Source organism: Rhipicephalus microplus, chromosome 6, assembly GCF_043290135.1.
Source record: "Rhipicephalus microplus isolate Deutch F79 chromosome 6, USDA_Rmic, whole genome shotgun sequence".
Classification (NCBI taxonomy): Eukaryota; Metazoa; Arthropoda; class Arachnida; order Ixodida; family Ixodidae; genus Rhipicephalus; species Rhipicephalus microplus.
This window is the reverse complement of record NC_134705.1, coordinates 77,640,367-77,656,066: the sequence shown is the minus strand read 5'-3', so window position 1 is coordinate 77,656,066 and position 15,700 is coordinate 77,640,367. Positions and strand designations below refer to the sequence as shown.

Here is a 15,700-nt window from a genome sequence, read left to right as displayed (position 1 = left end):
AGTCGAGGAGCGTTTGTGAATACGGTGTTGATTCTAAAGAATAAATGTGCTCAATGTCACGAGGCGCCTGCGACGCTTTTTCTTTCGTCCTGGTGTCACTCACTCTTTAGCCTCCAGCTCTTTCGCCGAGAAGAGAGAACAGAGAACTCGAGTGCAACGTAACACAAATCTTTGTAAATCCACTCGTACTGAACGGATTCTTAAAATCTTTGCTCTGTTAAAATTGTTAGGCAATAACGTATTTTAGTGAATACATTCCTTGGTTACCTCAAAAGTCGTTTCAGGATCCCTTTAAGTTAGGTCAGGTAGGATACCAAATAAAGTCACTGCTAGCCTCACTTCAAATAACATCAGAATCTGTTCTTATCGTCGTTATTGCCCTTTCGGCAAACCTGTGACTTTTTTCAAATAAATGTATGTAAGGAGAGGTTGGTGCCAATGCGTGGCACCGGTTATTCCTTTTCTCTTGCACAAAAGTCAACATCGCACATTTTGTAGCAAACACAAGGCTATACATACGTACATAGCACAACACTTACAAAATAGGTTCACGTTTTTCAACACTGATTGTCCATACCACACAGAAATGGGTCCACACTGCATAGAAATGTGTTCACACCACACTGAGTTTGTAAAAAAAACAAGTAATCACGTCAACCTAAGTGTTCACACAAAAACGAGTAAGTTCAATAAAATGTCTAAGGTGGTTTTGTCACCTAAATACTGAACTGTTTCTGGAAAGGTTTTCTCTAAAATAACGTAGTGAAACACGAAAATGCTGTTTTGAAACATACCGTGGTTAACAGTGAAGTGCATTTGTTTTATTTTAGTACTTTTGAGCAATTTCCGATTCCTCCAGAAAGTGAACGACTGCACGCGATGCAGTGGTTTTTAGCTTTCATTTTGCCCATGGACCCAAGATTTTTGCAATTGATGGAGGTCGCTTATCCAAAGAATTGTGTTTTCGAAGAATGTTCTTTCGAGGTACGTCATGGTTTTTACAATGCAGACGAATATGCTCCACGTCTTCTTGAGCTTCTCCACATGAGCATGTAGGACTGCCAGCTTTCCTTATTCTATACAGAGAAGCGTTCGTGTAGGCTGTATCAAGTCGAAGCCTATGAATGACTGTTTCTACCGACCGGCTAACCTTGAACGGAATAATAAATACTAGTAGATTTAATACCGGGATGAATGTTATACAACAGAAAGTTTTACACATCCTTTTTGAACCAGGTTTTCTTAGACAGTTGACAGCTCAGCTTATTTATTAGACACCGTGCATCGCTGATCGATAGAGCTATCAGTGATATATCATTTTATTGATGTGGTGCATGTGAAATGTGATCAGTTATGTCGTTTCCTGTGATTCCACAGTGGCTTGGCAACCACTGGCACATTATGATGTGGTTTAAATCTTTTGCTATAGAGTGCGTCCTCTGTATTTCATATGCGAACTCACTAGCATTGCTGCGCAAGCTGATTTCTTTTAAAGAAACTAATGAGGATTGTGAGTCACTGATAACTACTCATCAAAGTGCACCTGGATGTAAACATATGAAGCGTAAAGCACAGAGTATTGCATAGAGTTCTGCTGTTTTTGATGTTGTGAAATGGCTGAGTTCAAAAGCTTTTCTCGCTTGGTATGCCGGTAGAAAGAATGCCGACGTGGAGCTTTGATTCAGACATGATTCGTCAGTGTACACGTGAATATAGTCTTCATAATTGGTGTAAAGGTGTGTTGAAGTTAATTGCTTTATTAGTTGATCATTAGTACTCCAATTCTGGACAGCACTAGGAGGAGTTCAAAAGGAGCCCGAACTCAAGCTGGAACCAAAAACAGCAATATCGTTTAACTTCATTGCTAGTTCCGCAGCCAATAAAGCAGAAATGGTAATATTGCTAGTGTTTATGATTATAAAAGAGGTAATATTATTTAAAGCAACCGAAAACAGAAATAACAGCAGTTTTTCGAGGGGCAAAAGCGCATTACGAAAGATTTATTAAAGTTCATTCATTAATCAATCCATTCAGCACAGTTGCACAGAATTCAATTTAGAGGTCATTTACTAATAGGTTGCCTACGTGCCCTTAAGACCAATGGCATTACGAAGAGAGTGGACCAAAGCACAAATTAAATAGTAACAAACTGACGTCAGTACAAATATCAATGAACAAACTTTTTACAGGATGACACGTATTCAGAAATTGGTGAAGATATAAGGAAATTCAATTTAACCGCATAACAGTTGCACGAAAGCGGCTAATGCTTCGCGAAAAAGCTTGTTTCCACTTGTTTGGCTACCTTATCTGTATGGGAGGAGCTTCCACCGCTTGAAGACATAAAGATTTACACTTGTGTAGATTTTGCTCTGGAAATATTAGCGTATACTGAAAAACCTTGAGAACTGCCGCAAGGCTGTAATCGTCCCTATGATATAACGTCTTGTTATCTGCACAAGCAGCTCCTTTGACGGTACCACCGGCGGGGGCTTGCAACGCGAGGACACGCTGGTGTTTCTCCATCTGAATCAAGAAAAGGTCTATGGTTAAGGCGAACAGGAGGGGGGGAGGGGTGCCCACCTGTCTCACATCTCTCGTTACTGGAAAGAAAGCTACAATTTGGTTATTTATTATGAGGTCACGGTCAATGTCATTGCATATTTCCATTATGAGGTGCACAAATTGTATAGGGAAATTATACGCCAGCAGAGTGGCGAAAATGTATCCATGCTTTACTTGATCTAGGGAGGTGATCCATCTCCTCGTTTGTCTCTGTCTCGTGTATTCTCTATATCTCTGTTAAGTATATCGAGGGTTTGGTCATTTAGGCCCACTACTGAGCATGACTGCCAAGATGTGACAAGCGAGGGCGCGATTTCCCGTTGAAGCAGGGTTAGGACAGTGGTTAACAGTCTGTTCCTAACAACATAAACGGGCGCCAATTACGCCGGTCCTCGAGGTACTCTTGCGTCTTCGGGAGCAAGATGATCTTGGTGTTTTTAAACGACGGCAAGAACACGTTTCCCTCATAAATACGTTCAAAACCACGCACAAGGTGGGCCCTACAACGTCCCAGAAGGCACTGCGAAATTCGACAGTTACGCCATTCCTTCGTAGTGCAGAACCTCTGTGGAGCTGATGCATTTTCATCGTGAGCTCCTCTAGGGATATGGGAGCGACTAAACTGCAATACTTCTAGCCGAAGAGTCGTGTGACATTACTCAGAAACGGATGATATCGTTACGGAAAACGAAAGACGCTGTATCAATGAGGCTGGGGATTAGATGTATTCAAAACCAGCGGTAATTGCGTGACCGGTTCTCCAGCAATCGAGCGGAGACAATCCTTCGTCTTTCTCGCCAGGCACACACGCGCGTCACCCCCCTAGATTATCAATAAACATGCAAGTAGCGATATGAAAGCTATTCCAAATCAAGTTGTAGTTCATGTGTGCTCATGTTTTTAAAATTCGCACAAAACCTAGCAATGTCTTGCCAGATCAAGTTACCGTGGCTTTCCATCTCCTCGAGGTGGGTGCTGCTGATGTAACTCTAGACCTCCGTAAGGGAACAAGTAACTCTTGCGTCCACCGCGGCCTGGCAGCAGCAAGCCACGGTGAATGTCAGCGTTTTTAGTCGTGCCAATCTTAGTTCATTAGCATGGGGCGTTCATAAGAATACAGGTGCGTTCCACTCTTTCGACTATCCGGATGCGCTGCAGCGTTGCTCTCACAAGAAAAGAGTACCAGTGTTTCAACTTTTTGCCCTCGATGATACAGATTTCGCGTCACGCCTGCTTGAGAGCGTCCTAACTACGGTTGTCGAAGGGGGCTGCCAAACGGTTGCGTAAACTGGCCCTCGCCGTCTCATCGTTAAGGAGTATATTGAATACTCGCTACGGGTAGCGGTAAGGCGACCAGAATTGAGCTTCGAGAGACACTACCGCCGACCTGTAGTCGGATAAACCAAAGCGTATGAGCGAGGGTTAACCGCCTGGCAGTCTACAACCACTGACCACAGAGATGGGGTCACATACACTCGGTCTAGGTGAGCTTGAGTGTTCTTACGCGGCCAGCTATGTTAAAAAGCTTCCCCATTCCTTAGAGTATATGCGTCTAATAGGTTGAATCGTTCTACAATTTTTCTTCTGTGTGAGTAATAGATACCACTTTATTCTCTCTCTTGGCGTGTTCTATGAATACTTTTTTCAAAAATGGCGTTAAAATTCGCTGTTAAAATTAAGTGTTTCTTTCGGAAGCATGGCGTTTATTTGTTTGTGAAAGCCAGTCATTGCTTGACTTTTTACCAGCACGTACATGCTATCAGCCTAAACTGCTCTCCTGAAAGTCAGTCAAAAACTACCATTCGATCATCTGGGTCGGAGGTGAAGTGGCCCTCTTAAGAAGAGACCGGTCAAACACAGTTATAGCAGGCATAGAACTTCACATTGCACTTTTTTGGCTGTTCTAGCAACTAGCTTCTGCTACTATCGGGTCCTTAGGCTCCGTATAGCAAAGGCTCAACATGGTTTTCGTAAAAGCTTTTCATGTACGACCCAGCTTCTAGAGTTTTATAACGACCTAGTATCTGGAATTGATTTAGGTGGGCAAACAGACTGCATCTTTTTAGACTTGAGCAAAGCCTTCGACACTGTTTCCTAATCTCCGCTCTTTAAAAATTACGATAACTCAACATACATGAACGAATTCTTATTTGGACCGAGAATTACTTGGCACAACGCCACGATGTGTTGTTTCGAATGGAATTATGTCAGATTTGCTTGAGGTCACGTCAGGCGTCCCACAGGGATCTGTGTTGAAGCCTTTGCTATTCATAATATTTATCAATGACATTAACGTAAGGATAAGCTCAAGTATATGGCTCATTGCTGATGATTGCGTTGTTTACAGGGAAATCCATAATGACCTTGATGTATTTGAATTACAGGCTGATCTTCAACGTATTCATCAATGGTGTCTTAAATGGCAAATGAATTTAAACACGAATAAGTGCATCCATGTGTGCTTTACAAAGAAAAAAAGAATTATTGATGCAGATTATCATTTAGGTGAAAATAGTTTAAACAAAATATACAAGTACCAATATTTGGGAGTGTTACTGTCGCATGATTGTTCCTAGAATGCGCATGTAGATCATGTGCTTTCCAAAGCCACAGTAGAATCGAACAATACCCACTGGAATTTGAGATGTGCAGATTCTAGTCCTATAAGCACGGCTTACCTCACCTGTATTCGACCAATTTTAGAATATGACTGTACTCTTTGGGACCTATTACAAGTAGGTTTGATTAATAAACTAGAAATAATTCAAAACAGAGCGGCCAGGTTTGTCTTGGGTCGGTAGGGAAAAAATCACAGTTGAACCGAAATGAAAAAGGAGTTAAACGGGGAGTTGCTGTCGTCCCATCGTAAAAATCTGTCTTTATGCCAGATATTTTATTTAAAAAATGGAATTGACGGTGACATTTTCTTTTAAAAGCTAGATTATATTTCTCAATGCATAGACCATGAACCCGAAATAAGGCCATGCCGAGCCAGGACGAACCTGTATGCAAAGTCGTTTTTTTTCTAAAAACTATCAACCAATGGAAGTGTTTGACATCTGTGCAAGTGTCCAGTGCCGATGAAAATGAATTTTGTTGAACTCTGTAATCCCCCACTGTAAGGCCTCGAGGCAAAGCGGGGATATATAAGAATAAATTAAGAATAAAGACTAAAGAATAACTAAACGTAAATCCTGACATTCATGACATACGTGTCATGATTTTCATGTTATTTTAGTCAGATATGTTATTCATACAGTCATGTTATGCCTTACCAAGTTTGGTATTGATACCATTATTGAAACAGCCAGGAGAGCTAAAAATCGTAGGCGGGTAGATGATAGATAGATAGATAGATAGATAGATAGATAGATAGATAGATAGATACATAGATAGATAGATAGATAGATAGATAGATAGATAGATAGATAGATAGATTCATTCAAAGTCGCCACAAGCGCAATGCTGTCTGGATAACGCATTGGTGCCAAATTCATCCTGTCGCATTTCGCGCTGGTTGCCATCAGGCCGCGCCGACGGACGCTAGTCACGCCTGTCTTGCTTGGCGTCAGACTATAAAGTGCCCGCGTTTTGCTAACGTAGCGTCGCTCTGCCCAGCGTGCGCGCGCGTCAACGTTACATTGGAGTATATTGTGTCTTTCGTGATGCACTCGAGGCCATTTCGCTGGCTCTAAATATAGCGAATTTGGTGTTACGTGTTGTCAATGGACGACGAAGGTATATGACTGGTGCAAACATAACAATCATGAGACGCGTGTCATGTAAGATCATGACAAGACACCATGCTCATAGCATGCTCGCAGCCGTTTCACATATTATCAATTAGGCATCACGTGACGTGAATAGTTGACGAAGGTAAAAGACACATCCAAACATGATGATCACGACACGGAAGTCGTGTACGGCATAATTTACCTCCACCTTGTAACGTTGTGGTGATTTGAAAGTGACGTATCAACTTTACTCATTCGTGCTTCGCATATTACCGAGTCCCACTGTACGTAGCATCTGCCAACATTTTACGGGCGAAGCTCTTTAAGGTGTGGGTTACTCCCTCGTCGGTCGTAGTAGCCACCCTGCTTCTCCCACTGCCTAAGGGCGGGCGCGTTGACGACGCTTGCTCTCGGCTTTCTTAGCTCGCGTATCGTCGGTTCATGCGCCGTCTGCATTCTGGAACGTGATCAGACGCATGCATGGACGGATAAGCACACGGACGGATGTATTGGCGGACACACGCACAGACAGACAGACGGACGCATGGACAGACAGACATTTATTCATTCGTCCGTGTGTCCAACCATGTGTGCGTCCGTCCGTCTGTGTGTCCATCCATTCGTGCGTCTGTCTGTTTAATTCGCCCCACTCATTAATATTCTCTTTTTGAATATGGTATTATTTTTTCTTTAGCTCTCCCTTTCCTTTATTCTGATAGATTCAGAAATACTACCCCTAACTCTCCCACCTTTTATGCCATGGATTAGGCCTTCTTTGACATTAAAGACGCTCCAGTTCTGTCAATACAATAAACAGTGACTGTGATGGGCTCATATTTAAGCAACAATGAAGGAGGGCAATGGAAAACGACGAGTCACCATTGCCATTTCTAACACGGCTGGTTGCAGCTAGTTCATGATCGAAAGATCACCAATTATGCGTAAATAATACATACAATTGCACATCTGACCGCACCAACGACAGCCACAATCGCGCTCGCTTGCAATGGGTTATAATCACTGAGTTCAGATCTATAGGCTAAAAAATAAATTTGTGATTTAAAAAAAACAAATTTCACTGCAACAGCGAAGCAATCCATACAATAGCAGCAAAATGTAATGCCAAGTTAGGCTACTAGCTTCCCGCCGCGGTGGTCTAGTGGCTAAGGTACTCGGCTGCTGACCCGCACGTCGCGGGTTCGAATCCCGGCTGCGGCGCCTGCATTTCTGATGGAGGCGGAATTGTTCTAGGCCCGTGTACTCAGATTTGGGTGCATGTTAAAGACCCCCAGGTGGTCGAAATTTCCGGAGCCCTCCACTACGGCGTCTCTCATAATCATATGGTGATTTTGGGACGTTAAACCCCAGATATCAAGGCTACTAGCTAACTCTCTCAGGTCCGACCTCGCGTAACCCTATACGGCTGCCCCGGTGAGAGAAGCGGTTTTTGTGTATGCTCCTCGCGTAAAACCACACCAGCTAAAGGTGTGTGTGTTCCATCTGTTGACGCCTGCCAAGATTGCGCGCCTGCAGTAGTCACGACCGCAAACTTTTACTGGCAGTTCACAATACAGATCAAGCACATTCACTGCCCTCCTCCTTTCTTCGGAATTCCTTCATACTCCTTCAGGAGGGGTGAGGCGTCTTCCCCCTACTTGAGCAGTAAATGAAAGCCGGCCTAGCACTCCAAGTTGTGCTATCGCATGCTCCTTCCACGCAATCGAGAGAGGTCAGCTCGTTTCATTTCTGCTTCAGCCGCATTCGTCGGCCACGCTCGCTTGTTTTCACTCACTGATAAAACAGATGATGTGCTGGGGGATGTCTTTGATTTCGACATCATGCAAAATATGACGGTGGCGCTGCCGGCAATAATCTACCCAGAGCGCTGTTGTAATAAAAGTTTCTCCCAAAACAACAGCACCGCAGACGCAGCCAGGATTTGGACAATAGTTGGGCATTGGCTATACAAACTTAGCACAATCGTCCTTAAGAAACCCTGGGGTTAGAATGCCAAAAACGCAGATTACAAAACACAGAGTAATTTGGGAAAGTCTGTCTAGAATTTCGCATTTTCATGATATAAAAATTATTCTACAGTAACCCCACTGCATGATTTTTGCTCGCAATAATCAAGTGCCACATCACAAGAAGCCCACTGCCATTAAAACAATAAAACTTCAGATCGCGGTATCCAGTCCTAAAACTGAACGTATTACATCAAAGTTACGTTTTTACAGTGCCTTATAAGATGCGCGAACTGTTTTTTTATTCACTGTTTTGTCTTCTACAGAAGTATCATTGCCTCGTTCACTGCTGCAAGGGTCACTCGCGCATGGAACGGATGGTCGCACCTGATGGTTTGCGATGCGATGAAGATCCATTTAGCTATTATGACAAAGTAAGTATATGTAGAGTACTGCTTCGTCAGTTACTCTGCAAAGACGGAGTTGCTGAACTTCTAGGCACCTTCAGCTAATCGTATTTTGCCTCCCGCTCTACTCACCCACTCAGTTGTTGCGCCACTGCGCATGCGCTAGACAGTCAGCCGTTGAGCGTGTGTGTGAACTGTCGTAGCGAATGAAGTATTACTACAGTGTCTACAGCATTACTACAATATTACTACTGCCTAGTGTGCTGAGCGCGAGCTAGGAGATAGCCCCGCAGCGTATGACTGCCGGCAGCGCCAGCATGGTGCGCTGCTGTGCAAGTTGGCGTATTTGCGTTCAATCCTTATGCTTCGCAAGCGCTGCGAAGCCTGCAGGAGGCCGAGCCACACGAGGACAACTATTATTTTCTTGCATTTTCGGAGTGTTTTTTTACATAATGCTTTATTGTATAAGAACTACTCGATTGCTTTCACAGTACTGGTGTTTTGCAATACAAAAGAAAGATCATTTCGTGGCATACATTTCGCCATTCGCTACTGCCCGCAAAAAAAAGACGCAGATCCCACGTAAGTTGTGAATCAGAGCCATGCAAGGTGACTCTTTTGTAATCTTTTATTAAGTGAAACATTCTGAAGTGGCGCTAAATATATCCAAGAAACTGGATAGTCAACACGGAAACCAGCATTGGCGTTTCACGAATATTTGGCTCTTCTTGCAAAATATTTCGAAGATCCTAAGTTAAGGGGGTGATTGTGAGGGCACCCTGACGTAGGCGATTCAGTAGATAAACAAATAGATAGACAGACAGATAGATAGGTAGATAGACAGATAGATAGATAGATAGATAGATAGATAGATAGATAGATAGATAGGCACGCACACAGACAGACGGACGGACGGATAGACAGAGAGACAGACGGACGGACAGATAGACGGATAGACACAGATTGAGAAACGGATGGATGGATGAACAGACGGACAAACAGACAGACGGGCGGACAGACGGATGAACAGACAGACAGACAGACGGTAGGACAGGCAGACAGACGAACAGACGGACAGACGAATGGACAAATAGACAGACAGACGGACAGGCAGACAAACGGACAGACGGACGGACGGATGGATGGACAGACGGACAGATGGATGGACGGACAGACAGATGGACAGACAGAAAGTCACACAGACAGACAGACAGACAGACAGACAGACAGCCAGACACATGGACGGACAGATGGTCGGACATACGAACGGACAGACAGACGGACGGACAGACAGACAGACGGACGGACGGATGGGCGGATGGACAGGCGGACGGACAAACAGATGGACAGACGGGCGGACGGACAGACTAATGGATGAGTGGATGCACAGTTGACGAACGGATGGACAGATGGACGGACGACGGACAGACAGACAGACAGATAGATAGATAGATAGACAGATAGATAGATAGATAGATAGATAGATGCTCAAAGTGTTCGCAGTACGCAAAGAAATTAATTTCAAAGAGCGTTGACAGTATAACCACCACACTTATTTTAGATGCGGAAGCATCTTATACTCGCGCCTTGTAGTGCGCCGTCCGCGCCGTCCGCGCCGTCCGCACCGCTTCTCGAACATTCGACAGCTGACGCGCGCGCATGCGCCGTCGCGCCGTCGCCCACTCTTCCACCATCTGTGCATCCCTTCCTCCTCTACACACCGCGCGTGGTTCACTCCTCCACCATCTGTGCACCCTTCCTCCTCTACACACCGCGTTCGACATCTACAATTCTCCTGATTCTCCAGTGGACGCGCATGTGGCGTCGCGCTTCGAGAACATTCAACAGCTGACAGTGCATGCGCCGTCGAGCTGTATATATACTCAAGGTCGGCGCTCGCTCGCTCAGTTGCCGCTCGTCGGTTGGTCTGTACGGCGCGTCGACGTCCAAGGTCGCGGTGAAATGAATTCCAACGAATCCACAAACACAATGATCGACGTCCCTTCGACCAGCGCCGCCCTTTCGCATACGTGTGTACGTGTTCACTCATTTAACACCCCCTCCTACAACCACGTTAACCAATTTAGCCATCGACCCAAGTAAGTCGCAATTTAACACCCCATTTCACAACCACGTTAACCAATTTAGCCATCGACCCAAGTAAGTCGCACTTTAACACCCCGTTAACCAATTATATGCTCCGCATCCTCCTCAGTGTTCCCCCGAGGGAAGCTGCGGGCAATTTTTTTCATATGTTCTTCGTTCTTGAGAGAAAGAATTATCACAGAAGACTCTAAAACCTTTACCTCTTAGCCTGCATTCTATCAGGATTCGAGTGAAAACTAAGAATGATAACACGCCAATGAATAATCTGACACTCACCGCATATGATACTCGTGACGTTGTTGGAAAAGTAGTCCGACGTTGACATAGGAGAAAAACGGTGTGAATGAAATTCGAAAGGGTATTTTCATCTTTTAGAAAAATAGTAAGATTTGAAAAATTTCAAATTTTGCCTAAAGGGCAATTTCACTTCCAACACCGTTCACCCTAATTCGAAAAGATAGTTCAATGATCAGAATGCTCTTCTCACAGACAGCCTTCGGATTCAGCCTGTTTTCTGCCCTCTTGATTATACTTTTTCATTCAGGAAACCGTGCTGGATCCGTTAGCGCGGGGAACAAGACGCCTTTTTCTTATTCGACCGATAACTTCTTTGACAGAGCGGCACAATACACGTCCTTTCTTTGCATTGCCGCTTGGCGTTGAACACCTGAGGGCGTTATATTGTACATATGGTGCCGTCGAAATTCACAGTAAATCATATGGCAGCTGTCACACACTGATTTTAAACGTGGCGAAGCTCTGGCAGCAACAGGACGAGAGGAATTTCGCGCGTTCGTGCACCCTTTCGACACGCAGCGCGGCTTGCGGCATATGAGTGTAGTCTTCACATGCGCGGCCACCCTCTCTCGTACGGAATGCGTGCACTCAGCACACTAGGCAGTATATTTCTAGACACTGTATTATTACGTGACGCGAGGATAAAGAACCACAATGGCAGCCTTTTGTGCCGCGAGTTCATGCTGCTTGGGAAACGCAGTGATTGTCCGGCAAACACGCAAGCATTGACGGCACTTTAGGAAACACAAGGATTCGTGCCTCCTCTGAGATGCCGTCGTAGCCAATCCATTTGAGAATCTGCGCATGTGGGGGGAAGTTGCTCGAAACGATTTCAAGCTGACACTTCAGACCATTAAAGGAGCAATACTTTTTTTGTGCTTCCGTCAAAGGGATGGGACTTCGCGAAACGTCGATAGTAAGCAACTTTATGTAACAATAGTAACTATTTTCTTGCTAACAGCAGTCACTCTTCTGCCTACTAAGAAAAGCTCTTTTGATTTGCCACAAGGTAACATGGTGAACGCGCTGCCTCAAGGCAGGGCGTTTGAAAGGCGTTTTGGCTGACCTGAAGGCTCCGATTGTAGTCCAGCTCCAAGTGAAGGTGACATGAATGAAAAAAAAAAAAAAGAAAATGCTCATGCATCAAACAGTAAATGAATTCACACTGTTGTGAAACAGAATTTTCTACCTTGCTGCAAGAGAAGAGTCACTTTTATTTTCCTTTACAACAACTTTCATGCACCGATGGCGTCGTGGTTGCGTTGACCGAACGACACGAAGTTAAACCTGAAAATGCACAATGCGCACCGATAACGTTGAGCGTTTGTTTGAACGACAAACGGAGTGCCAAATCAGTCACCTAAAAGTGTGTTTTATCATGAGCAATATTCTGTCCAGTTAAAAAAAAACATTCCTCAGTAGGATGTCATTACATCAAGCACCTGGTATTAGGGAAGTGTGCAGCAACGTTCACCAGAAGTAGAACTGTGATTGCATTTTTAGGTGCTTCTTATACTCCTACATTTGTTTCATAAAAATCCCAGAGCACGATGCTGTGCTCCAGCAATTTATTTTGTCTTAGTATGCTCAAAATTACTTTGAAGGTACTTTCATGCAGCTATATATTCCTTAGCAATATTTTGTATTTGCTTTTCATGTGTCAAGCCCTTGCTCCTTCCTTTCATCTAGCGCAACTATTTGTAGCCCGTGTAATGAAAATAAATATTTGCGTTTGAGGATAGTTTTGATAAGTAATTAAAGCACACTTCAACAGTGTGTGCTTGCTTTATTTCTCCGATCGACTCCGAGACCACTACAGTACACTCTAGTATTAGTACATCGCTATGCAAGAAGCAGATAAATCAGGTCACCAAAACTACACGATCAAGTAGGATAGTATCTGTGCCTCGTTAATGCAATCTATGGTCATTAAGAAATAAGGTGTATACTATACAAAGTTTGCTAGAGCAGATGGTATGTTGGAGGCTGATTTTTGAAAAGAAATTTAAAACGTATCATCAAGTGTTACAGAGCACTAGAAGTCTGCCTGACATTCTTCCTATTGATAATCCATCTATGAAAGCTTTGTTCTTTAAAATCAGGTAGACTGGCTTTTTTTGCATTTCATAGCTATTTTATCATCTGTTCTCATGGGACACATTCATGTTGTTTTTGGTATTTTGGCTTTTTTGTGACCGTAAGCTTTTGAAACTTTGTATTTTAGACTGATTCTCGGTGAATGGGCCAGTCAAGCTGTGACATGCAGCTTTTTCTCTAGCTTGTTTTCTCTTGCTCGTGCCTGTCACGGGGTTGAATAAACTCAATAAACATTTCTTGGTGCTTTATTTTAAGGCGTCATCAAATGGTACTCTCAATGTCCGAATAATTCCTTGGTTAGAAAATCCAGCACTCTGTGTTTTCATGGTCGTACCATATTCATGTGTTCAGGGGGAGGTTCATTTTGGTAAAAGCGTTACCTGACACCCTCTTTTTTTGCACATGGTCCTGATTGCTAAGTTAGTAATACCACTGTGTGCGTGTTTTACGAGATAGTTTTATTCAGTGCGATGTTTGAAAAAGTTGTGCTCTCCATGTTAATTCCTTCGGCATTCCGTTTTTTCTTTAGGCATTATTTATTCTAGTGGGTGGGCATTGTTCTGCGTTGGATTTTCCTGTTTGGAGACATTCTTTTTTCCTCTAGTGTGTTAAGGCAGTCGAACATCATTTTTATGCTTTCTGGATGAACCAACCTTATCACAAGAGTTTCTTATTGCGTGAACTTGAAAACAGCGTTCTATCTGAGTAGTTCCTACTCGTTCAATGCATCGTTCATTGAACACCATATAAGACCGCGTTTAAGAAGCTCTCGAGTGTGTGCACTAGGTGGCTACTATATTGGTACCAGAAGGAGACCGACTAGCAATATTATAGGTTAAATTTCCTGGGTTTCGGCACTGAATGAGTGAACATCAGTGCTATGAGACCAGGCTTGAACGCCACAGTCGAACCAGAAATAGCGACAGCCTGGAGCCGGCTCTACATGATTACCTAGGGGGAATCATCCAGGCATGCCATCTTGTGTATTACTCAAGCCTACAACCAAACCGTAAACTGGGTGCCAGAGCATGAGATTGCGTCGGAAACCAATTCGCGGATTAGGTCGCTCGAGGATTCACAGATCACCGATATTTCTTGCACACAGCAATAAAGGACCCAACGCCTCTAAACCCCCATTTTGCTACATTTTTTCAATATTAGAGGGATCATAGAAAACTGTACACAGCACCGTGTAAGAACCCGACAGCCATAAAATCTGTGACGTAACGCCAGTTTCATGAAAATTAACACATACATGAACTTCCGCAGGTTACAATATTCTACCGCACAGCATACTGAGATGTATGTCAGTGGTGCCGGACTACACAAACTCTGTTTTACACTACGTGGGGGTGTACATTCCCCATGAGGAAGACCACAACATGAAAAACAAGAAGAAACAAAGGGAGATTCTGCGGTCCAGCTCGGCCTTCGACAATCAGTTGTGGCTTATCCAACAGGCAGAGATGATGGCGATATTTATAGGAGCTGTGGAATAGCGCCTGACCATTTACAATACTTCGCGTTATGCACGAGTAAAACTTCTCCCTTTCTCTGCCCACTTCATTGTAAATGAAGATGGCCGAGTCATGATTGGTGTTGGGAGAGGAGCACACTGCTTTCGAGCCGGAACACAGTGCCAGCGCCAGCACGGGAAGAAAGCTTCAACGTATGGTTATTGATGAATGACATCATAGTTAAAGCTGCGAATGCCAACTTGTGGAAGCCACAAGAAAGGTTTGCAGACAGACCGAGGGAAACAGTACGAGTTCTAAACACAGAGACTGATTCAGAATTTGCACGAGCAAGGAAGGTTAGTGGCTGCATGCATCGGAAGAAAAGCCTATACTTAGTGGCGGACCAACTATTTCGTGAGTGCGTGGGAGGCGAACCTAGCTTAAGTCATTAGCCCTGATATATATATATATATATATATATATATATATATATATATATATATATATATTATGACGACTCGGTTGTAGCGAGGTTTATTGGCCGTGAACTCGGGAACGAACAAGCGCAACGGACCCGACCAAGAAGCGCTCGTGCCAAGCAGATGATGATTGTCAGCCAGAACATATAATGACGATTGACTGCTGTTCAGAGGAGGATGAAGCGCATAATAGATGCGTACACTGATTCCCCCCCCCGTTAAAGCGGCCAGCCTGGCCGCTGCGGGCGGGTAGTCAAGGTGACGAGGAACGTCGTGTGAAAAGCTTCATGCGGGAAACGTGTACAATTTCGGTGCTGCGGTAACGATGGTCAGTTGGCGCGACAAGAGGAGTCACACGATAGTTGACAGGTGAAGTCTGCTCTAAAACAACATATGGGCCGATGAATCGAGGCTGAAACTTGTCGCAGAGACCAGGTGTGCGAATTGGTGTCAATAGAAGCACCTCGTCACCCGGTTGGAATGATACCACACGATGAGAGGTGTCGTAGACGGCCTTCCTTGCTTGTTGCGTAGCTTGCGTGTTCATACGAGCGCGCTGGCGGCACTGGGCAAGGCGAGAAATATATTCTTCGC

At 44.2% G+C, this 15,700-nt stretch overlaps 1 protein-coding gene across 3 annotated transcripts in view; it reads left to right on the top strand.

Annotated features, from left to right (window-relative positions):
* The window catches only part of LOC119167582 (uncharacterized), a 212,831-nt gene that overhangs the window by 135,423 nt on the left and 61,708 nt on the right, over positions 1-15,700 (top strand). For all 3 annotated transcript variants that reach the window (XM_075866089.1, XM_075866090.1, XM_037419085.1), the window contains exon 10: positions 8,590-8,697. In XM_075866089.1, the coding sequence (XP_075722204.1) occupies positions 8,590-8,697 (108 nt within the window). The remainder of the gene's footprint in view (positions 1-8,589; positions 8,698-15,700) is intronic.